Source organism: Physeter macrocephalus, chromosome 2 (genome assembly GCF_002837175.3).
Source record: "Physeter macrocephalus isolate SW-GA chromosome 2, ASM283717v5, whole genome shotgun sequence".
Taxonomy (NCBI): domain Eukaryota; kingdom Metazoa; phylum Chordata; class Mammalia; order Artiodactyla; family Physeteridae; genus Physeter; species Physeter macrocephalus.
The window spans coordinates 136,976,162-137,000,147 of NC_041215.1; the positions used below are offsets into that span (position 1 = coordinate 136,976,162).

The 23,986-nt window shown below is 60.0% G+C and overlaps 1 protein-coding gene across 22 annotated transcripts in view; it reads right to left on the reverse strand.

The window, feature by feature from the left end:
- Positions 1–23,986, reverse strand: part of HDAC4 (histone deacetylase 4) — a 259,275-nt gene that overhangs the window by 57,430 nt on the left and 177,859 nt on the right. For 21 of the 22 annotated variants that reach the window (XR_008619437.1, XM_055090985.1, XM_055090956.1 and 18 more), the window contains 5 exons: positions 20,954–21,085; positions 17,234–17,346; positions 13,494–13,610; positions 13,206–13,404; positions 8,792–9,009 (listed from right to left, as the gene is read on the reverse strand). Coding sequence is in view for 21 of the 22 variants with exons in the window: in XM_055090985.1 (XP_054946960.1) it covers positions 8,792–9,009; positions 13,206–13,404; positions 13,494–13,610; positions 17,234–17,346; positions 20,954–21,085 (779 nt within the window). In the remaining variant the exon portion in view is untranslated. Of the gene's footprint in view, positions 1–524; positions 728–8,791; positions 9,010–13,205; positions 13,405–13,493; positions 13,611–17,233; positions 17,347–20,953; positions 21,086–23,986 lie in introns of all 22 variants that reach the window. The other variant, XM_055090994.1, reaches the window with a different exon arrangement.

The following is a 23,986-nucleotide window of genomic DNA, read 5'->3' on the forward strand; positions in this document are numbered from 1 at the left end:
CCCCCGCCCCAGAAACGGGGGCCAGCCTCGGAGGGCGCCGCTACACACGCGTGCACACGCACACACACACACACAAAGCCCACGCCTCAGAAACGGGGGCCAGCCTCTGAGGGCGCCGCTACACACGCGTGCACACGCACACACACACACACAAAGCCCACGCCTCAGAAACGGGGGCCAGCCTCTGAGGGCGCCGCTACACACGCGTACGCACGCACCCACACGCGCACACACACACACACGTGCGCACACACACACGCACACGCGCGCGCACACGCACGCACACACACACACACACACACACACACACACGGGCGCCGCGCTCTAACGCAGACGCCCCACCGCACCTCCCTGCCGCGTGGCCAGGGAAGACGGGGGCCTGGGCGGGCGGGTGTGGGGGAAGACGCCCTCAGACTCCCTCTGGAGGGCGCTGCCCCCGGGGCCCGGCCGGCCCCCCGGCCCGCTCTCCCCGGCTCTGCGGGGTCACCTGTCTGAACAGCAGCTCCTGCTCGGAGGGCTGCTGCCGGCCCGGCTCCGCCTCCTCCTCATCGCTCTCGGTGGGCTCCTGCTTCACCTGCACCCCGGCCAGCGCGTGCGCCTCCTTTGGCCCCGAGGGCCGGTCCAGGAAGGGCTCCTCCAGGAGGGCCTGGTGCTCGCGCAGCTCCTCCTCCGTCTCCTCGGGGTGGCTCTCGGGCTGCCGGGCCGGCTCGCTCGCCTTGGGCATGATCTGCAACACAGAGGTTAGGGACGGAGCTCGGCGGGACGTGGGGCGAGCGAGATCGCGGGACATGAGAAGGCCGGTCGCAGAGCCCACGCCTCAGAAACGGGGGCCAGCCTCTGAGGGCGCCGCTACACACGCGTGCACACGCACACACACACACACAAAGCCCACGCCTCAGAAACGGGGGCCAGCCTCTGAAGGCGCCGCTACACACGCGTACGCACGCACCCACACGCGCACACACACACACACGTGCGCACACACACACGCACACGCGCGCACACGCACGCACACACACGCGTGCACACACACACACACACACACGGGTGCCGGGCGCTGTCCGAGGTGCTGAGAAAGGACACAGCCCGGCATCTGGTACCTGCTCAAGTGGTACCAGCGAAGTGCAGTGCAAGGCACCGGTGGAGACCCACGTCCGCACCTGGGCGTGAAGAGGGAGGCCTCCTTCCTTTGCGGTCGAAGCTGCCCCGGAGAAACCCCGCCCGTGCCCCCTCCCCTGCCACCTGAAGAACATGCGCGTCCCAGGCGCCGTGACGACCCTGCCTCCCAGCCCTCGACGGGGCACACGTGGCTCCCTGCTCCTCCCGGACCTCTGCGCCCACTCACTCCTCGCTGTCCGGCCTGCCCTGGGCCTGCTGCCCGGCACGCCGCGCTCTTCAGCAATGCGGTCCTTTCCCTGCTGAAGGTTCCACGTACTGGTGACTCCCAGACGCAGGTGCCCAGCCCAGGCCTCGCTCCGCATTTCCAGACCTACCACCCGACGGCCGGGTACGTATCTCGGCTCAACACGGACGCCCGGGGCGCCGGCTCTCGCCGGCCTCCCCGCTTCCGTGGCTGCCCGGCACTGCCCACCTCACGTCTCTGGAGAGCACGCCTCTCCCCGTCCTCGCGCTCTGCTCCCATCCTGCACCGGGCAACCTGCACCTCCTGCTAGGTCCCAGCCACGGCCTTCTGAGGGCCCTCCCCCGTCCGCCTCCGCGGGGCAGTGACAGTGGGCTCTCAGCGTGCCACCGCCCCGCCCAAGCCCCTGAAACGCTTCCCCTCGTCCTTACTTTGCTCCTCTGCCGTCCGGCCCTGCTCACCCTCCCCCCTTGAGCCGCCACCGTCCCCTCCAACCACGCCACGGCCGTCCAGACACCACTGCAGTTTCCGCCCGATGGGCTCCCCACGGCTTCCCTCCCTCCCGGAGCCCCCTGGGCTGACCCCTCGACACCCCTTAGGCCTCAGTATTCTCCGGGAGGCGTCCTGTGGCCTTCCGGGTGGAGGCTGGGTGATGCTCACCTGTGTCCACGTCCCCCAGCTCTTCCCGCCGCAGGAGTCGCTGCAGCCCTGCAGCTGCCATTTACACAGCCGCCTGACCTGCAGCCTGCAGTTCAGGTGAGGGTAGGGGCCGCTGCTGACTTATCCACGGGGCACGTGGTAATTATTCATTAAACGTTCACCTGAACGACTGGGTAAGTGAATGAGCCGTCCAGGCAGCGGGAGGGTCAAGGTGGAAGGTGAGCAAGGCCAGCATGAAAGCACACCGGGGGCCGCGAGAGAGCAAGGGCCTGGCCCGACGGGGACGAGGCGGGGACCTGGCCTGGCGTGCGGGGGACCAGCAGGCGCACATCCCAGAAGAAGGCGCTGTGATCGGCCGGCCCGCCCGCCAGGGCCTGGGAGGACAAGGGCCTGCCCTAGCCGCTGCGACGTGGGGACAGGACAGGGCCACGCAGCAGCAAGGGGGCCGCATCTCCAGGCCCGGGACACCGCGGAGGGAGGGCCGTCCAGGATGGCGGCCCGGGTCTCGGGTGATGAGGCTGCCGCCCCGGGCACGGGGGCCAGAAGACAGACAGGTGCTGGGGGAACAGAGGACTCGGCCGTCCCAGGTCTGAGGGGAAGTGGTGAGCTGGGAAGAAGCTGAGAAAGAGGGGCAGACGCGGGGACCCCTCCTCTGACGCGGGGACTCGGGCACAAGGAATGTCTCAGAGCAAATTAATAACTGAGCTGCTTGACTTTCTGTAAACCGTGAGAGAACATGCCCCAAATTTCAAAGCCCCAAGTCTGGAGGTTGCTCTCCATGCGTGATCTGTCCATTCGCTGTGGGAAAGGAGTCAATGGGGGCAGATGCGACTGCTGTCCGGGCTTTAAGGAGATGTGAAGCTCTCGAGAGCCCCTGTTTAGGTCCCTGCCGTGCGAGAGATCCGCCCGCCCTGCAGGGGAGAACGAATCTTGCCACCACTCCTCTGTTTCTAGAAGGAAACCGAGCTCTTCAAGGAAGCCTAATGTTTTCTCGTCCTGGGCGTTTGTATTTTAAAAAGTCCTTTACAGAGCCGCCTGTGCCCTCACCCACACCTGGATGCGGTGAAGCCTGGCCCACGAGGGATGGATTCGGGACACGTGCCAGTGCTGGTATCCCATTAGCTTGTAACCAGCCGGGGGTCAGCTGTACCCAGTGGGTACCAGGGCCCGGCCCCAGAGGAAGACTGAGCTATAGATGCCCTCCTCAGCACCTGCCTTACTTTGCTGAGAAAACAGAGTTTTGATTGGGCTAGGGGTTTATTTCATGGGATCATCCCTTAAGTTGTTCGTAATGAACGCTGTAAAGGAAAGCAACCTACGAAAGCCAAGCCACGGGGACCCCAGGCCCTTTCTTTACATCTGCCCATGGCAGCTTCTCATCAGAAAGCTCCAGTCCGGCCGGAGCGAGGCGGCCAGAGCTCCGGGAGCAGGTCAGCGCCGCTTCAGCAGAAGGCGAGGGGGTGCGAGTGGAGAGGAAGCCGGGCCGGGAGGGTGCTGGCTGGCAGACAGGCTCGAAACTCTATTTCGAGCAAACAATCCGCCAACCGTACATCCAGGTGCTGCGACAGGTTTCTCACAGTGGTTGATCAAAAAAAAAAAACTGTGTTGAAAGTCTGTTTCTGATGATTTTGAGATGTGTCAATCCCATCTGCTTCCCACGCACCTGGAGTCCGCGAGGCCCCACGATGAGCTTCGTGCCTGGACAGAGTCCACTCGGGGCCAGACTGTGGCTGCCCCCCTACCTGCCCCTCGACTGGGGGCGGGTTGAGGCAGGGAGGACCCATCTCTGCCGGAAGAGGGCGCTGGGCCTCTCCCGGGCCCCGGCATGTCCGCAGGCGCCTCGAAACCTCAGCAAATGGCATTATAAGCCTCGGCTCTAGGACCCACGGGTCAAAGCTCTCTCGTCTCTGCTGTCCCCCAGGGCCTGGCGCAGAGTCTGATAGGTACCAGGGTGGGGTGTGTGGGAGGCTTACTGAGCGTGGGGCCTGAGAAGGTGGGTGGGGAACAGACCGGTGAGAGAACGCCACGGCAGAGGGACAGGGAGGGAGACAGGAAGGGGGGACAGCAGCCAGGATGGATATGGCAGCGGCCAAGGCCCCTTGCGATGCGCTGGAGGGCGAGGGTGTGAAAGAATTGGCAACAACGGACAGAGGGGTGGAGGTCAGGGAGAGGGACGCGGGGACAGGGACGGGGGCGTGGACAGCAGGGGGAGGGCATGGGGTGGGGGCTCCCAACACCATGGACTTCACCCTCCAGATGCAGGTCCAGGAGGCAGGTGCTTTCTCAGAGCGGGTGGCAACCTCCTCTCCGCTCCGTGGGAAGATCCCAAAGGGTCGGGGACTGCCTGCAGGGAAATGACCCTTGGGGGGCTCGGCCAGCAGGGGGCCGAAGGTCAGCAGAGAGGTGGGCCCTGGCGCAGTGAGGGGAGGGCTGGGCACATGCAAAATGGAAGCGGGGAGCACAGAGGCTCCAGGCCAGGCTCGCGGAGGGAGCCCGGGCGGCTGCGGGCCGGGGAGCGGGTACTTCGGGGGAGGTGGGGAGGCCACGTGGACAGAGAGAGCAGGAGAGATGCTCCCGCAGGGGAGGCCGAGGGGAGGGCGGGGCCCCCGCAGGGGACTTGGAGAAGCAAGGTCACGGTCGGGAGGGAGGCCGCAGCGCCGTGGCCCGAGGGTGGCCTGCAGGGGGGTCACCCGGAAGGTGCGCCTGGTCCTCAGGACGCCAGGCCTGCTCCAGGCCCCACGGCAGGCGGCCTCTGAGTGGGTAAGTACATGGGGGACGCAGAGGAGGTGGAGGCCCCGGGAGCAGCGACCGAAGGGTAGAGGGTCCTCGTCGTCCGGGAGGAAACCGGGTTGCGACAAAGCTGAGAACATGATCATCGAGGAGAAAAGGAGAGCAGCCACGGGAAGGTGCGCTCGGTGGACAGAAGCTCAGTCCCCGCTTTCTTCCAGCACTTTCCTTTCAACTCCAAAACGACAGGACGGTCTCGAGAACAGTGTAAGACTCTCCACGTGCCCTTCGCCTGGACATCAACAGACGGTGGGCCATGGAAACAGAGGCAGAGGCCGTCTGTCCTGCTGCTGACCTACCGCGGGCCGTCGGGCCGCCGGACGCAGCCGGCAGACGTGTCAGCACGACGCTGTCCCCAGAACCCCGGGGAAGCCGTCCACCGCGGAGCTTTGGGCGAGGGGCTTAGCAACCGCATCTGCTGTATCTGCTGTGTCCTACAGGTGAATTCAGCACCCGTACCCACTGTGTGTTCCGTGTGAACTTAGTAACCGTGCGTGGTCCTGTCGACCTGTATTTAAGTTTCCTCTGTTGTTCCAATAAAGCCACTCGTGGCCTTTTTGGTCTGATTTGGGTCCGGCTACAGGTGAAAATTTGTCTCCTAGTGTCCCGTACGGGGCTGACGTCTCGGGAGAGTCCACGTACTCTGTAAAGTGCCCTGGAGGTGGAGGAGGGCCGTCCCCTCAGGAGAGACGTGGGCGGTGCCCCCCGCGGGGCCCTCGGGTCGGCCGCGTGTCCGTCGGCGTGGAGCTGGGCCATCAGGGGTTGGGGTGGTGTGAACGTGTCGCCTGTGGGCGTCAGTGCGAGGTCTGTGGGCTGTGTTCTGCTTCTCTCCGTGAATGACGGGCGTAAGCGTTCAAGGGCCGGATGTGCAAGCCTCAGGCGTTTCCCCGTGTGTCCTCTGCCCCGTGTGGCGGGGCTCCTGCCCCCAGCCTGGGCACACCCGCCCTCGCCTCCCAGGTCGGCCTGGGTGAGGAGCGTCCCCTCCCTTCCCCCTGCAGCTTCACTGTCGGGGATCCCAGGGGCACGACCCCCATCCCTGCAGCCCTCCTGGCAGGGCCTGGCAGGATGCAGCACCTCTCGGGGGGCGGAAACTCCACACTGGGGGGGGGCCCGTCGCCACGCGGCGGCCTCCCTGTGACGCCGAGGGGCCTGCCACACACCCGCCAGGGCTCTTCTCTCAAGCGACACCGGTGCGTGCGCAGCCAGTCTCCTTGGGCCACGGCCACAGGCACAGGTCTGTTTCTCTCCCTGTCCGTCTGTGAAACGCAGCTGTGCGTCCACAGGCCGGGCTGGTCGCTCAGCAGATCTGGCTCCGTGAGAGGGGGCGAGGCTCGCCGCGGGCGAGTGCGACAGCAGAAACGTCGGCGGTGACGCAGCAGCAGACGGGACAGACGGATCGGCTCTTGGTCTCCCAAAGGGCTGTGGGATCTTGGGAGCACCCGCTCGTCAATTAAAGGAGGACGGACGTAACCCACGTGCATAACTAGAAGCTCCTAAAAGCCAGACTAGAGTTCAGGGCCCAAACCTGACTGGTGAGCAGGCCGGTATTTAAAGGTCATTGGACACACGCACCCTTACACACCCAAACAAACGAGGCCCAGTTTTCATATTCACGATGGAGGCAGAACAAGCAGCGAAGCCCGCGAGGAACGGCTGCGATCCCGGTGCATGCTGGCCAGGGCCGCAGGGAGCTGGCTCGGGGGCCGTCGGGGTACGAGCCCCCAGGACGAAGGGCGGAAATGGCAGTGCTGGCGGTACTAGACACGACTGTCAGCTCCCTGCGCACCCCAGGAGAACGGCGTACAAACACTTCAGTCAACTGTCGCTCGCTATGGCAAATCTATCACAGAACAAAATCCAGGGGATCAGCCAGCTTCTAAATCACTCTGTGGAGAATGCACCACACATGAAGAGGTGTTTCCCGTCTTCCTAAAACCTCCTACCCATCACTCGGTTAATGACGTAGTAAAATTAAGAAGCTGGCCGGTATTAGCAAGGTGACGTGAAGTGCCTTTGACGCTTTGACACTCGGCGGTGCCCCGCTCGCCCACCCCGATCAGGTGCCTCTCCTGCCCGAGTGGGGGGCTGGCTTCAGCGGCCCCTCCCACTCCCGGCACGGCCCTGTGCTGTCTGGTAGGAAAGCCCGCGCTGCCAAGGGGGCTCTGGGGCGGGGCTGGTGAGCCTGTGTCCCGGCGCCTGGTGGGCAGCAGGGGCCGGGGCTTGGCCTGCCCTGAGCGTCTGGCCTCATCCCTGGAGAGGGCGGGCTCCCTCCTCACCTCTCCACCTTGCACCTGCCGGGCACGTCCCACCTGCCGGGCACCTAGACACATGACCCTTCCCTCGTCCCTAGGCCCCCCCCACCCGACCCTTCCCATCCCCCAGGGAAGCAGACAGAGGCCTAAGCGCGTCTGACAAGCGGAGCACAGGTGACCCACCCGAAAAGGGGAAATGACGGGTGAGCTTTCACGGGAAGGAGACACGCCCGTACCAGGTCTCGCTGCCCCCAATCCGCCAGCGTTCTCACGTTTCCTTCAGAAAATCCCCAAAGTTGCCTCCTATCCCCTCAACCTCTTATTTCTTCTAACAGCTGTATTGAGATGTAATTCATATAGCCTAAAATTCACGCCCTTTAAAGTGTATAACACAGTGGTTTTTAGTATATTTACAGAGTTATGCAACCGTCACCATAACCTGCCTTTAGGACGTTTCCACGCTCTCATAAAGAAACGCCGCACCCGCAGCCCCTGGCGAGCACCAAGCTACTCTCTGTCCCTGGATCTGCCTGTTCTGGACGCTTCCCGTGAGTGGAGTCACGCGCCACGTGTTTGGCCTTTCGTGCCTGGCCTTTCCCACCCCGCACCGCGCTCTCAGGGTTTACCCACGTGTGGCCCGTGTCAGTGCTTCTCTCCGCTCTGTGGCTGAGCGGCGCCCCATCGTGCGGACGCACCGCGCTCCGTTTAGCACGCACCGTGCGGTGGGCACGGGGGCTGCCGCCTGCCCACCCACCCGGGGCAGCGCTGCTGTGAGTGCTTGTGGCCGGGCCCTCGCCCTGAGTTCTCCCGGACAGATGCCCCCGAGCCGCCAGGCAACGTGGTCGCTCCGTGTTTAACCCTCGGAGGAACCGCTGGACCACGTTCCCAAGGGGCTCGTCTCCTCCTCTGACAGAAAGAGGCTCCACTTCGAATGTGAGCGTTTGAAACAAGCCGCTCAGAATTGCCGCTCCTCTGTTTGCATAACCGGCGGGGCCACGCTAACCTGGCCGCTGCTTCCTGTTGAAAGGAGGCCGGGAGTGACCGTCCAGACCTTGGAGGCATGCAGACCTCTGGGCGGGAGCCCTTCTGACGAGGCCGCTGCAACAGGCGCGGGGCACGAGTGCCAAGGGGCTCGGAACCCGTGCTTTGGGGGCCCCGTGTCTCCGCTGAGGACTCTCTGCTGCGGGTGGGCTTAAGAGACCCCTGGGCTTCCCCGGTGGCGCAGTGGTTGGGAGTCCGCCTGCCGATGCAGGGGACGCGGGTTCGCGCCCCACGAGGCCGCTGCAACAGGCGCGGGGCACGAGTGCCAAGGGGCTCGGAACCCGTGCTTTGGGGGCCCCGTGTCTCCGCTGAGGACTCTCTGCTGCGGGTGGGCTTAAGAGACCCCTGGGCTTCCCCGGTGGCGCAGTGGTTGCGCGTCCGCCTGCCGATGCAGGGGACGCGGGTTCGCGCCCCGGTCCGGGAGGATCCCACGTGCCGCGGAGCGGCTGGGCCCGTGAGCCAAGGCCGCCGAGCCTGCGCGTCCGGAGGCTGCGCTCCAAAACGGGAGAGGCCACGGCGGTGAGAGGACCGCGTACCGCAAAAAAAAAAAAAAAAAAAAAGAGAGAGAGACCCCAGAGGACCGTGCGGGGCAAGTAGAATGAACCCCCGGGAAAAGGACGCTTCGCGCGCAGAGCCCGCCCCGGCCGCACCCAAGCCCCCAGGCCCGCCGCCCGCGCAGCCCGGGCCTCACCTTGCTGAGGTGCAGCTTGTGCTTCTCCAGGAACTGCTGGTGCTGCTGCTGGACCACCAGGTGCTGCAGCGCCTGCGCGCTCTGGGGCAGCGGCGCCGACTGCGTGCGGCCCAGCGGGCGGTGCTGCCGCAGCTTGTGCACCGACGGGGACACGCGCTCCGCCCCCACCAGGGGCTGCGCGTGCAGGGGCAGCGCTCCCAGGCCTGCAAGGTAGCGGTCTGAAGAGAACACAGAGGGTAGAGGCAGCAGAGGGGAGGGGGGCAGAGGGGAGGGGAGAGGGCCGTTGAGTGACTGACGGAGGCCGGCCGGCGGCCCGGCACCACCTCCAGGCAGCCCGCCGGGCCTGCTCTAAGCCTGGGCTTCAGGGCAGAGGCCTTCCACCATCTGGTCCCCGGACACCCAGGCCCAGGCCGTAAACGAGAGTAGCCCCGGCACGGACGCCCTCAGAGGGGCCCAGGTCCGGCTGAGGAAGGGGCCAGGGTCCTGGTGGCTCCAGAGCGTCCTGGAAGAGCAGGCTCCTCCCCGACAGCCCACAGAACCAGGGTGGGAGGATCAGTGGTCCCTAGGGATCAAACCGTCTTAAAGTTCTCCTAAAGCATAGATTTTATACACAAAGAGGGCATTAAACACTTTAAGAACCCCTGATGCACGCTGCCAACATCTCTTTCTATGAATTTCTGGAAAGGTTTTGCTACCAGCTGCATAGGAAAAGGGCAGCTTGGGCGCACCCGTGCCTGGACTAAGTTTTTAAATTAAGAGTCTATATTGACGGGACAGGGTCTTGTTTGAATCTTGGTTTAAAATGCAACCTCTTCATGCAAAACCCAGGAAGGTAAACGTTTTTCCTCCCGTATTCCTTTGTATTCCAACCATCAGTATTTTTTTTTAATGAGTTTTGATTGATTTTTATTTATTTATTTATTTATTTATTTTTGGCTGCGTTGGGTCTTCGTTGCTGCGCGCGGGCTTTTCTCTAGTTGTGGCGAGCGGGGGCTACTCTTTGTTGCGGTGCGCGGGCTTCTCACTGCGGTGGCTTCTCTTGTTGCGGAGCATGGGATCTAGGTGCACGGGCTTCAGTAGTTGTGGCTCACGGGCTCAGCAGCTGTGGCTCGCGGGCTCTAGAGCACAGGCTCAGTAGTTGTGGCGCACGGGCTTAGCTGCTCCGCGGCATGTGGGATCTTCCCGGACCAGGGGTCGAACCCGTGTCCCCTGCATTGGCAGGCGGATTCTTAACCACTGCGCCACCAGGGAAGTCCCAGTATTTTTTCTTTTACGAATTGTTGGTTTAGACAGTTTACCATTTTCCCCCAGTTCCATGGGCAAAAGGGTATGACAAACCCATCCCAGGCCACCTGAGTGTCTGTTCCCCGGCACCTGAACGACATCTAAACATCACTCAGGCAGACTGTGACCCCAGATCAGGGTGTCTGACCAGGAGAAACAGCAGGTAAGCTGATGCGCCAGCTCTCGGCTGCCCGGAGAGGCTGGCTCCTGCGACGGGGCACCTGCCCGAGGTGGCCCTGCTGACAGGTAGGTGGCTCCTGCCCTCCCCCAGGGTCTCCAAAGCCAGCGGGGCTGTGTCGCCATGTTTAGTCGAGCCTGAGACCCCCGGTGGGTACGGACTCTCAGTCTTTTCCTGGTCCCTTCGTGGGGGCTATTTCTGAATCAAAAAATACTACTTTGTGCCAACAGGAAAAAAACCCTCAACCCTAGCAAAACTGTCCCTTGTTACCGTTTCAAAAAGTTAATCAACCACAGTTCCCTAAGCCACCATATCTCTTTTTATCCGAACCACTAGTTTTCTGGAAAGGTAAGTTATCTTAAACTTTGTTGTCTGCTTGGCTACTAAATTAAAGTGAGTAACTCAAAATGTATTAGAGATAGACTCATTCTCTCCCCAGCTTTCTAGAAAAGTTTTTAAAAAAGAGAACGGCATCGTCGTAAAGAAGGTCTTTCAGAATTCCTCACCTGTTTATGTAGGTATCGTGGGGGATTAAACCATTTCACGGAGGAGATAGGGACGCCAGCCACACAACGCTGCATTTACGGGATTAAAAGGCTACTTAGCTGCTGAAAAGGCCCCTTCTTGGAAAACGTCCCGTGTTGTTTTTAAAGCTCCTGTGGACCCCCAAGGATGAGGGTGTAACCGGTGATGGGGCCGCAGAGCCCTGCGCTGGGGTCCTCGGGGCCGACCCCACATCGTATCCCTAGAGAAGCTTCTCTCGCTCTAGAGGAGGGAGTACTAGTTCCGTGGAGAGCCGAGGCCCGGTGGCACCAGGCTCAGGAACAAGGAGCTCAAGTGGGCCAGCGAGGCTGGGGTTCCGGTTCCTGCTGCCGCTGCGGGTTCTCCAGGGCTCCCCCCGCTCGATCTGGGCCTCCGGTAGCTCGACGACGGCGCAGACACCCGCCTTGACCGGGCGACGCCTCCCAGAGGACACAGGCCGCGGTTCCCGCAGGGGCGTGGGCGTGCGCTGACGGCGGAGAGGCCTTACACACCCCGACGCCGCGATGCTTGGCTCTGACCCGGAGCTGCCCGGGGCGCGGGCCTTTCGGGCTGGACCCCAGTTTTGTTCCGCCTCCGTTCCTCGCCTCTCACCCCATCCCACTCACCCCAAATCTGACTCTCGTGCCTCTGGAGGGTGAAGCTGTGGGGCTACCACGCTCGGGGACAAGTGGAGTGATCCGTATCACTGAAAACTGGACATCCTGACCTTCCAGTAGCAAACCCCTCGGCTGGCAGGTAGTTTCCGGTTCAGAACCTAAAGATGACCCCTCAGATCGGGAACAAGAGTTTCTGATGATAACTCAAAAGCAGGTGGTTTTCCGTGTATGTTGTAAAACTTTCAAGCATGAGGGCGCAGTAAATTAGGATCAAATTCTGTCCTGGGTGACCAGCTGCCCGCAGAGGCCGGCTGGGTTGGGCGGGGGGAGGGCCCGGGCTGCCCTCCCACAGGGACCTGCTTCTGAGTACTTGTGAAACGATGCGGCTGTAGCTCTGACACTGTCTGTCTGTCCACAGTGACCGGCAGCAAGCAGGCGGGTCTGTGGGCCGACCACTGGGGAACCTCAGGGAGGCTGCCAGACGCAAACCTGCCAGACCCTTCCTGACTATGCTCGGACACCCCTCCTGGCATACGGCTCCATCGCAGAAATGTCTGCTGTGTACCTTCCAGCCTCAAACACCGCGGGGGCGGCAAGGTCGTAGGAAAGCCCAGCGTCTGTTCTCCGGGGGGACGGAAGCACGCCCAGAAACTGCCTGCACAGAGTGCCCGGGAGGAGGGCCGGGGGGCACCTGAGCGGGGCCTGATGCAGAGGAAGGGCTCTGAGGAAAGGGCGGTGGGTCCAGAAGGCGCCGTGCGGGCCTTGCCAGCGCTGAGCGAGCGGCATCCCGCGTGCTGCCTGGGAGGAGAGGGGGAGGCCCGCGCAGGCTGCTGCCACGCTGAGAGCTGGGGCTACGCGCCACGCCGGAGCTGTCCGACAGAGCTTCCTGGGCTGACGGAGCGTTCCACGTTCCTCCCGCCCCACAGCCAGCGGCCACGTGAGCATCTGATGAGTCACGTGTGGGACTCCCCGTCAACTCTTTCCCTCCGCTGTTAGCTTTCAGTTTCAGTGTGGATGGCCACACTGGCACAGCTCTGGACCCTGGCAGGGCTTCCCGGGCCTTCCTACGAGTGTAGGGTGACTCCAGAGATCCCAGGATCAGGGAGGGGGCGGGGAAGGGCCCACGAGACCCCCAGGAAGGACAGACAGGCCGGCAGGGAAGTGAGCGAGAGAGTGAGGTTGAAGGTTAAAAACGATAAAAGACCAAGCGTCACCACCACAACCAGAGCACCTAACAGCTGAGGAGGGAGTGAGGTCAGGGCCGCCCCGCTGATACTCAGGGCTCAGTAGGGCCCTGTAAAACCCAGGGAGGAAGCTGAACACCCCGCTGGATGGTGCCTGGACCTGGGGTGATGACCCTACGGCAGGGCCCCCTCATTTCATGGCGAGCCCCACGCACTCCGTCACTCGGAAAGTAACACTTTTACACTGCTGTTGCTAGGCAAATTTCATGGCAAATCTCCTATTTTTTTCTAAACATAACCACCCCTTCGATGGGGCACATTAACAAAAATGTCACTGCTAATAGAAACCCGCTGCTCCACCAGAGCCAACCCTGGGCTTCCATCACGTGTCCAACGACCCAGAGGGCAGACCCATCAGAGGGGCCGCCAGCCTGCTCTCGGGGAAATTAACCAGAAGGTGCGGCTGTCGCCCCCGCTTCCACGCACCTGGCTCTGCGAGGGGACTCGGCCTCTCCGGCCACAGGCTGGCATGCGAGGGGCAAGTCCAGAAGTTCTGGGGGGGGACGAGCCACCCCGCCGGCCCTCCCGGGGAGCCCACGACGGCCTGACGCGGCCCGCAGCGTGCTCACCTGCGACGAGGGGCGTCTGCGCGGGCGGCTGCTCCAGGAGGACCACGTGCTGCAGAAGGGAGCTGGGAGCCGCCCCCGAGTCGCGCTCCAGGGGTGCGCTGCCCAGGTAGGGGGTGAGGTGGGTGCCCGGGAAGAGGGAGATGCGTTGCTGGAGGGCTGGGAGGGCCAGTCTCTCGGCCTCCTGCTGGCTGGCCGCCCCCTGGAGAGGCACAACCGGGCTCCCGGGGTCAGGGGCCTGGGATGACCGGCCCGCGCCACTGCCACCCAGACCCGTGGGCGCCCGCTTACCGCGGAGGGGCCGGTGGCGGGAAGTCCCAGCGTGATGTTGGGCAGGGATGGTGACGTGTACAGGGGCAGCGGGCCCACCGAGCCTTCTCGCGTCACCAGTCTGTGCGCCAGGCTGGTCTGGGGACAGAGCACACAGGGCCATCACACAGGCTCTGCACCGCCAAGCCTGGGTGACACTCGCCAAGGGAAACGACCACAGAAAACACTTCGGGGCAGACCACGCCCAGTTCTGAGATCCCCGGTACAGAAATCTATTAACGAGGACAGCACCGGGGCGAACACGGCGTTCAAAGCGGGCCACAAGCACTACAGCCTGGTTCACAACCCTTCACTCTCTTGTTTTGCTCTTATTCAATTCACTCATCGTTGTAAACTATCAGAATAAAATCTAGGACGATATATTTAAAAATATATTCTTAGGGTCGGGAATGTCTTTCCAAACACATCATGAGAGGTAGAAACCAGAGAAGAAAGTATTGATTAAAAAAGAAATCCCCTCATATAAAAGGCAAATAATGGTGACAACAAGGTTGGCAACGTATAGTAGAGACAAAGACCAATATATAAAGAGCATGCAAATCAAACAACAATTAGTGGGAAATGACAAAGAAGAACCAGTATGGAGAAAAAAACTCATAGAAAAAAACATACTCAACATCATCAGTAATCTAAAAACATATCTAAAAATCTAAAAACGTTTAAAAACCTATCCAGCTGGCAAAGATTTTCAAAAATCACTCCAGCACCTTGACCCAGAGAAACAGAAACACACTGCCGGCTGGATCACAAACCGGCGTGCTCCTTCTGCAGGACAATTTGGCAACGCGTGTCCAAAGCCTCAAAAGCGGATCTAACCTGAAATCCTAAAATCCCACTCCGCCCTCGGGATGCACTCTTAGGAGATAAAGCTGGACGCACACAGACTTGGCCACAGGAGCGCTCTCTGCAGCAGCGCCCACGCTGTGCTACAGCGTGTCAGAGGATAAATCCTTGAGGGCACGCTTACACACGGGGACGCTCAGGTTGGAAAAGTCTTGTTGATGACCGGGGAACTTATTTATCACGTGTGGTTAAGTACCAGTCCCCGAGGACTTGAATTGCTGTCGTATTTCACATCTTTTTGCTTCTAGAATGAAGGTTCTTTGGTAAAAGGACACTGTCCTATTCACACAGTATCCTCCCTCACTAGACGCCCAGTGACGTGTGCGGGACCAAGGGCACGGGAAGAAGAGGGCGAGAAGGTGGTTGCCGTGACGCTAGCTGGTGGTGTCATGGAAAGTAACACTAGCGATGGACATATAACCAATTCTCTCCTAGTTCTTCTCACAATGGACTATATAATTAAGGATGAGAAACATTTTGGGTGCTTTAAAATTTCATTTGCAAGGTTAAAAAAATATATGAGCTGAGAGTTGTCACAAGTTATCGTAAACAACGGCGGGCTACCTGTAGCCCCGGCTGGAAAGTCCATCAGAGGACTGGGCGATTACCACCCCAGGGCATGTGCGCAGGTATTCGGTGCTTTGCAGAATTTCCTAGGTGGCTTAACGGTGTCATACTTGGTGTTACTTGGAAACACACAGGCACGTGATAAACTCCGTCCTCACGCTCTAAGGGCAGAGAGCAGGAAGGACCGGCGTTCTTCACCTGGGGGGGAAGTTAGTGCCTCTTCCCCGGGGAGATGGCTGCAGCCACCTTTAGTTCATTCACATATTCAATGGTACAGTAATGATTACAGGGCTACTTTAAAAAGTAGCCCTTTTTCTAGATACAAAAAAAATCAGCAAGCTATGATTTAGAGAAAGGGATTGAGATTGCCAAGGAAAGCATGATTTTGTTCCTGGATTTGTCCAGGAACAAAATAAGCAAACATTTAATGTTTGAAAGTTGTCATTTCCTCTTTATAACCAAAGCTTTTTTTTTTTTTCAAACCTGATTTATTTTTAGAACTAAAGCAGCCTTCTGGGAATTGTCTGGTATGTTGACTTGTCCGCATTTCCGGTGCCAGCCATCTCCGTCTGCCCTAGGGCGCGCTCCTCAGCTGCCCAGCTGCCCAGAAAGGCCAGGGCCAGGGCAGCATGCCCTCTGCACGCCCCCGAATCACGCTTGGCTTTCGGCATCGGCTGAATGTCTTCCCCTGGGGCGAGGCTGTCCACGGGTCGGCGGAGCCCTGCTTCCTCCCTGTAAGCGGGGCGGGGGGGGGTGCGGAGGGTGCTGAGCATCCCGCAGTCAAGCAGGGAAAGGGGGTGCCGGGCCAGTGGGCCTCGCTCCCGCACGGGCACCCCACCTCACCTCTGGGCTGGAGGAGGGGCAGCCAGAATGGAGCTCTCAGACAACTGTCCAATTCTAACTGCGCTTGAAATCCACAAAGGACAGCCAATTGTGATCACATCTTCAAAGACTACCCCCATGATTACAATGAGTATCTAACGTAAAACATGAAAACTGCACTCTCTACGTTTCTTGTGAGTCCTCTGACATCTATTAATCTGCAGTAGCTTAATTTCCATTAACATGTGATTTGTAAAACTTAACACATAATTTAAACTGGCATCCACCCAAATAAGGCACTCTACAATATGAACCGTTAGGTACATAACTGCCCGTTTTAAATAAAATCAGGATCTATGACAGCTATCGACAAGCCACATCCAGCATTCACATCTCATGCCAGGGAGCAATTTCTAGGCCAAGTTCTAAGGGTAATTACAGGTAGACCTCAGCTATGAACTCAGTCTCACAGAGAAGGATTGTTAAAACTTTTAATAATATAAACAGGTATTTAAACCGGTAGGTTGAAATGCACAGGTAATAAAAGAAGTAGACGTATAAAGGAAAAGAATAAAAGAAAATGGGGTTTCAGCAAGCTAGAGGCAGTAGAACAAAATCATTTCTAGCAGTCATCTTCGTTTCTAAGAATCTGCTTATACCTTAAGTGTCTAGAAACTGGAAATGAAAACGGAGTGGACACGTCTGCCTGTGTCCTCCAACTAAGACTCGTCAACCCTCTGGAAGGGCAGGACTCATTTCTAAATATTTAAGGAAGAAAGTAAATACCAGTATTTGATCAATTATAGCCTCCTGTAAGTTGGAAGGAACGTAAAAAACCTCATGAGAACCTTGCAGTCAGCAGGACCGTCAGAGCGGGAAGTACACGGCACCGCTGGCTCAGCCGAGGGAAACGAGGTGTGCAGCCGGCTCCCCGGCGGTCGCCCCCGCCCTCGGGCCCCTGATACCGGTCGGCACCTGCCCGTCCCACTGGGCACGGGAGAGGCGACTGGAAGCAGGCCCCTGGGGGCGAGGGTGCCTGGCACAGGGCTGGCACGAGGCAGGAGCTCCAGAGACACTTGTGGGATGAGCCGGGGGAGAGAAAGTGAATACGGAGGGAGACGAATGCGTGTAGCAGAGGTTCTGGAACCTCCGGCCCGGAACCGGGCCCTGACCGAGGTCTGGTCAAGGGCACGACCTGCAGCCAGCCCTGGGGCCCCTCCACCTGGCCGGAGCAGCCCCCCAGAGAGAGCTCTCCCGGAACTCTCTCTGCACCCACGTCCCTCTCAACCTGTAGCACACCTGGGGTCTGACCGGCAGAGGTGAGGGTCGCTGACCCCTGTGGTCAGAGGCTCCTGGTTCCTGAGATGCTTCTGAAACGCTGCCCCTGACAGTCAAGATTGAAGGGCAGCTGGAAACTGCTCTTTGGAGCCGAAAAACCAGACGTGGACACAGGAGCGCTGGGCACTGACCTCGGTCGGGATGCTGGGGACAGCGGGCGCGATCCCATTCTCCGCGCTGGCGTTCCCAGAGCTGTTGTTGGGTGAGCTGGGTGCAGAGCCCGGGGCGCTGCTGCAGGCCGAGTCTGGGGGTGGGAGAGACACCTGTGAGCCTGACTCAGGTCAGGCAAGGACACAGCTTCCGAGGCCCTGAGCCGCGCTGGCCGCCTGTCCTCAAAGCTGCACTTCTGCTTCGAGCTGGCTGACGGCAGAAGTGCCAGCAAGAAAGAACAGGACCACGGTCCCCAAACAAGGGCCATGGAGCTAACTCCCTGCCCTCCGTTTTGCTAGCGACCCCTTGTGAGCTTCGCAGGCCTGTGGCTCGTGGAGGCCCCACTGGCACCTTCTAAGCTGCGCACACTCTCAACTTTATTCCCCTTTTGAAGAGTCTCAAGATGATCGTAAACCCCAGAAAAAGAGACCCTGAACACTTATTGATATTCTAACAACGAAAGGCAAGAAAACACAGAGGCCAAAGGACTGTGAACAGGGGAAGGTCAGATTCACCGTGCTTGCTTATAGAGCCCCCTCGGTCAACGTTTGCTTTGAGCTAATCTTTGCGGTTTTCAAACATCCAGGGAAGAGCACAGCTGGTGGCTTCTGTCATTGATCAGGGTTATCTGAAAACTCACCCCAAGATACTCTCCAAGTAGCTGTGACGGGGGGAGTGGCCCCGGCCCACGCATCGGGGCTGGGACTGAGGCGGCCGTGTGTCCCAGCCGGGTCTGCCCCTCAATTCCAAAGGAGCCACTGCTGCTGTGTGTGCAAACACGTGACGTAATAGGAGGGCCTTGTTTGGCTGAACGGTGTTTATCAATGGCAGCCTCTGGTTAAAACCTTCCAGAGGGAGCCAGCCTGAGCCGTTTGCCTTTCCCTCCGGAGTACTCACTGACCACGGGCACCGATGACTTAAGACTCCGCCCTGATCTGGGCTCCCAGGCTCGAGGAGGGGAGGCCTGGGCCACCTCCCTAAGCTGGCACCCCAAGGGTGCTCAGCAGGCCACCCTTCGGCGCACGAGACCACGGAGCTGCCCGCGGGGCCTGGCGGACTCTGAAAGCTGATTCCAGCTGAACTCGGGGTGACAGCGGGAAGGCTGGGGGCGCTGGTGTGGACGGCAGTGCCCGTCCCCCGGCGCCCAACCCCACAGGCCCGGCTCACTCGGGGAAGGAGACCGGACCCCCGGGGCACACGCACGACCCCCTCAACCCAGGGCACCGTGAGCGCTCTCATCCTCCCCACCGAGCAGCGGTCCCCCGGGGGACACCCCGCCCCGCCCTCCGGGGCGCTGGCGGTGAACTCAGGCCCCGGCTCCCCTCCCTTCCCACCGGATCCAGAGCCTGGTCTCCGCCCAGTGGAGTCACATTCACGGGCGCCCCCGACTGGGCTGGCAGGTGTCACACTTCACGCGGGAAGGCAGGGCTTGCTTCGCCGACCCCCGTGGCAGCCATGCCCCTGCCTCGGACGCCCACACGGTGAGGCCCTCCCACCTTCCTTTAAGCGGGCCTGTCTCAGCAGCACCGGCAGGTAACCTCTCCCAGGTGTGTGTGGGAAAGCACGACCACTTTCGGGGGCTATAAAAAAATACATCTCTCTCCGACTTTTCACCCGTTTTCAACTCAACAATGTTGATCATTTGTTCATTCCACTTCAAGGGATCTGGTCTAAGAAAATAAATATAAATGCGTAACCGTCACGATATTATTTGTACCAGCACGATGCAATACCATTAAAGCTGCCAGAAAGTGTCGTGACTAATATCAAGTGAGGAAAGGATACAAGTGTACACGGGGCGTGTGACAGATGCACAGAAAAGGACTGGAAGCAGATGTGCTCAGAAGTTAACGGCAGTTTTCTCTGGCTAGGGTTGGAGGGGCAGCCGATTCCCTCGTTTGCTTTCCCTGATGGGCACGGCTTTGACGAGGGACTGGGCACAGGCACAGTGACGCTGCCGCGTCCCGGGACCCGTCTCACCATCCTTTCAGCCCCACCTCTGGCCCGCGTCTCACCGCCGTCCCTCCCCAGCCCCCTGTACCCTCCCCAGCCCCCTGTACCGGCTGCTTCCGCGACGCTGTGGACCTCTCCGGCTCGGGGACCTTCACCGCCTCCCCAGTACCCCGGGGGAGGTGCCCCCGCTCTCTCTGGGACCCTCCCTGCCTGGAACTCCTTATTTTCCAGTCTTGCGGAAAGCCAGCTCTGCGCAGCGCATCCTGCCTCTCCAGCCGCCGGGAGGTGTGCTGGCCGGGAAATCCGTCCCTCATCTCCGTGCTGCCTGCATTCACCCATCGAGCTTCCCCGGGTCCAGCGTGGCCTCCGCCGCTGCCCTGCCTCGCTGCCTACGTTGTGCCCTCTTCGGGTAACACGGCCCGGGGCCAAGCTGGGGCCGCGTGTGGTGCATTAGCTGCCCCACACGTGGCGTCTGGGCTCCGCAGTTAGACTGGAAGCTCCCTGGAGGTGAGAACGCAGCTCACCATTTTGGTGCCCAGCCCGGTCCTGACAGTCACAGGCTGACAGCACGAACGCCAGAGCCGGCGCTCAGAAAGAAGCCGCCCGCCGGGGACCGCGTCCCACCAGAGGCGGGACTGGAAATAAACGCGGGGGCCCGCCGTCCGCGGCCTGGCACCCCCCAGAGAGACGAGGCCCACGTGTGGTGAGACACACGCTCTAACTCATTCGAGGCCCGAGTCTGAACGGAATCCCCCAGGCAGAGGATCTTGAGGTGACACTCTTCCCTGATCTCTCTACCAGAATGAGCACCCGATGACAAAGATGGGCCCCCGGGCGTGAGGCCTCAGGCTCCGCTTCACACAAAGCCACGAGGTCCAGAAGCAGACCCTCGGACTAGGGGTTTGAGCCCCGGGCTGCGGGACAGGGGTGAGGGCACTCCGGCTCTCATCCCATCCCAGACCCTGGACTCAAATCGGAGCGTGGGGTTCCCGGCCCCTCACATGGGGAGCACCCAGGAGCCCCTCCTCCTTCCCCGGGAACTTGGCCCTGAAGGACGCTGCCAGGAGCCCTGGTTTTTCCACCAAACCCTGCGCTTGGTGCAAACACGGTCCCGCCCCTCCTGTTACCGGGCCGCCGGAGCAGCCCCTCTGCCCCGTGATTTTAGGGCTGGTGGATGTGCCCCCTCTGGGAGTGGGGTGCATATCCCAGGACGGGGCTCTGCCGGGTGGGTGTGCTTCCGCGAGTCGGCCGCTAGGTGGGGGCCGAGAGCAGCGCGCGAACGGAGACTCGGAAACTCCCAAGCTTCCTCCTCCTTCCCCCGCCCCTGTCCCTCCCACTCTTCCCAGCAAGATTCTCACGCTCTCCAGTGGCTCAGACACTGTTTAATGGGCAGTGGGGCAGGCAGGAAACGTGGCATTCACCACGGATAGGGCAGGATCAGTTAAAACCCCACCTTCGGAGGAGCCTCCACTTGAAATTCCTGAGTCTCCTGTGACGTCAGGAGGTCTGACTGCTCTCACCTGCCCGGCTGGGTCAAGGTCGGGAACAGGACGGCCTACAGGGATAGGGAGACCCCCTGCTGGGGCGCCAACGGTGGCCCTGGGACTCACGGGGCTGGCGCTGCGGGCACGAGAGCCCTTGGGGGAGGGGGCGGGCGGCGGTGGGGACACGTGGAGAGGCAGGTTTCGGTGCTGAAGGGACAGCGCACAGGAGAGCCTCTCAGGGCAGCGGGGCTGGCACGAACATACCTGTGACGTCCAAAGGACGCTTTTTGAGAGCCGTGACCACTGGCCCGTCTTTCCTGCGCAACAGGGGGCTGCTCCGTCTTTCAGCCACTTTCTGCTTTAGCCTGGAGCGTAATTTCAGATTGGGTTCAGAAGCTGCACGAAAAGGAGACACCGTTACCAGCAGGCAGACACAACTGGGGTCAAGGTTATCTCGTGGGCAGCGTAGGAATATGCTCATTGGGTAAATATTAGCTTAACACAGATGCGCTGTTCCAGGCTGGAGCAAGGCGGCAACCTGAGGCCTCGGGCAGAAGACGTCCAGCCCCATCCGTCAGTCCAAACACTGACTCAGACGTACCTGATGCCTTTAGTGAACTGTCTGCGGACAGAGGGTTATATACGTGTTGGAGCGGCCACTGCATTTACAGGTAGCTGGGAGGAAACGCGGCCATCGGGGATGGTTTTGGGGCTCCGGCCCACGAATGTTACTATGACCCCTACGTTACAGACTTCCCCGTTCACCTGAGAATCACAAATTCCTCCTCACGTAACACCCCAGGAGCCAGCTGCCCGCTCGAGCTCCGGGCCACCGAGAGGGTGCTAAGGTCAACCCGCCCCGGTGAGAGGATTAGCCATGCTGCCTGCAGTTGTTCGCCTGACCCCTGGGCACAGGTGCTTGGGCTTGGTTTGGTTTTGGTTAACAGCCCTGCCTGTGTGCGTGGAGCCCTTTGCAAAGCCGCATCTTTAAGCCCACGGTGGTCCCAGCCTCTGTGCCTGGAGCCCAGACCCCCCCCGGCCCCGGGCCAGTCCAGTCCCACATCGGGGGTGGGCCGTCTTGGGAGGAGGGCAGCCTCACACAGCTGGGGCCCTCCCGGTGGCCTCCAGACACAGGAATCTCAGCCCCACAGGCCGGCAGCTCGGGAGTCCAGGACAGTGGTAAGACCACCACTCCGGAGACGCGTGTGTTCCGAGGCTTTACTCAACTACATTCAAGCTTCTACTACTTGTGGATTTGCGAACTGGCGAGTTTTTACCTTTTGCTTTTGTTTTTAATCAGCTACCCTGCTGTTTTTAATCTTTCTGGAACAGGAAGTTTACTGCTGTCTAGAGCAACAAGCAACACAACCAAATTCCCCCCAGAATCGGCCGTAAGCTGGTTTGGGTTATAAGAACTGGGCCATGTGTGTGTCTCACGGCCGCTGTGACTCTGCCCTTTGGGGAGCACAGGGGGCAGGGCTGGGGGTCCAGGCTGCCGGGTGACCCTGAAGGAGGCTGGGAGGCAAAGGACGGTTGCTCTGTGGATCCTGGGAAGAGGAGCGAGAAGCAGGCCCCCAAACGACGCTCCCCAGAGAAATCAAAGATGTGCAAGGAAGGGGCCAGCCCTTCCCAGAGGCTCAACCTGCTCTGGAGGCACTGAGTCTGGGAGAGACGTCCTCTCTGCTTTGCATCATTTGTGTATCAAGCAAGGTTCCCTGGCAAGACTTTCACGTCGAAAGACGGAAAGGATCCAACTACAGAGCAGCCTTCCCCACCGGCTAGAGGATCCACTTCCATTGTTTTTAATACTATTTTTACATTTTTGAGATACCTGTAGATTCACATTTCATTTGTTTCTATTTCTACACTGAGTTTCTTACTTTATCATTATTTAAAAAGAAAAGAGAAAGCCCAAACCCCACCAGATTAACAGGCAAGGAAACAACAACTCTTCTCCCACTAAGATCTCAGCTGAACCGACACAGGGTTTCCACAGCCACATGTCCGGCCCGGGGACGGAAGCTGCTCCTGAGATCCAGGGCAATGCAGCACCCACAAGAGGGAGCGCGCGGCCCCCGGCCCCAGCGGGGGCCCCTTTCAGGGGCACTGAGGTCAGTCTGTCTGGAAGCAACACTGCCTTGTCCCGACACCACGCCCAGCAGCGAGTGAGGAAAGCGGAGACTGAGCCACCAAGGATGCCCAGGACATGGCGGGGGCAGCGGCACAGAATTCAGAGACTGCGTGTGCTCAGAGCTGCCCTTTTTGGAATCCTGAAAAGGACAGTGAAGGACGCTTCAAACAAAGGTGAAAGAGTGGAAAGAAGATATCTGAAGAAGTTGAGAAATCTGAAAAATGGGAGTCAAAAGGCCCGACATCAAATTAACAAAAACGCCAGGAGAGGACAGAGCAAACAGAGCAGAGAAAATCACTGGCACAGTAACTCAGAGGGGACCCAGTGCCCAAAGGGGTCAGCGCGGGCTCGCCGTGGCCTGCAGCCCCTCGTGGGGGGCGTCCGCAGGGGTTTCAGAGCCGCAGGGCCCAAGGGTCTAGCTTGCGAGCAGGGTCGGGTTCTGCAGTGGCCACTGCCAGGGCGAGACGAGGACCTGAAAGTCCCGAAGGAAAGTGGCTTCTAGACCCAACCACATCACCCATCACACGGGAGCCAGAATAAATGCATTTACCAGCATGCAAGGACTCAAAAAATCCACATTCCCCGCGCCATTCCTCAGAAAGCTTGGGAGAGCCGCACAGCCGAGATGAAGGAGACCACACACAAAGGAGCACGCGAGTCCAGGGAGAGAGGCCGAGGCTCCCCGGGACACCGTGCGGGGGGGTCCAGGGGCCATCGGGGGCTTCCGGGCTGGAGCAGAGCTTCCGGACTCCCTGCCCTGGAAGAGCGGCTCCTCCATCTGCCAAAGCGTGGGGGTGAATTGCAAGCAAGTACGGGGACACGTGGGGAATATAGCCACCGTTTTAGAATAACTACAAACGGAACATGACCTTTAAAAGCTGTCCAGTGCGCAACACTGTACATCGACTATACCTCGATTAAAACCAACAACAACGCAGGCACACAGGACGCTAAGCAAATGAAAGGGTTAGGGCAGGGCTGGGCGGGTGGCTCAGCTGTTTCCCGAGTGAGCCTTGTGGGGCTCGTTGATTTATGGACATTCATTTACTTCGATAACAATAAAAAGAGAACTCTAGAAAGACAAAAGGCAGACTAGAATACTAAAATTTTTTGTAGCGTACATGACAGAGACAGGATTGGTATTAACGTATAAAGCAACAAGGAAA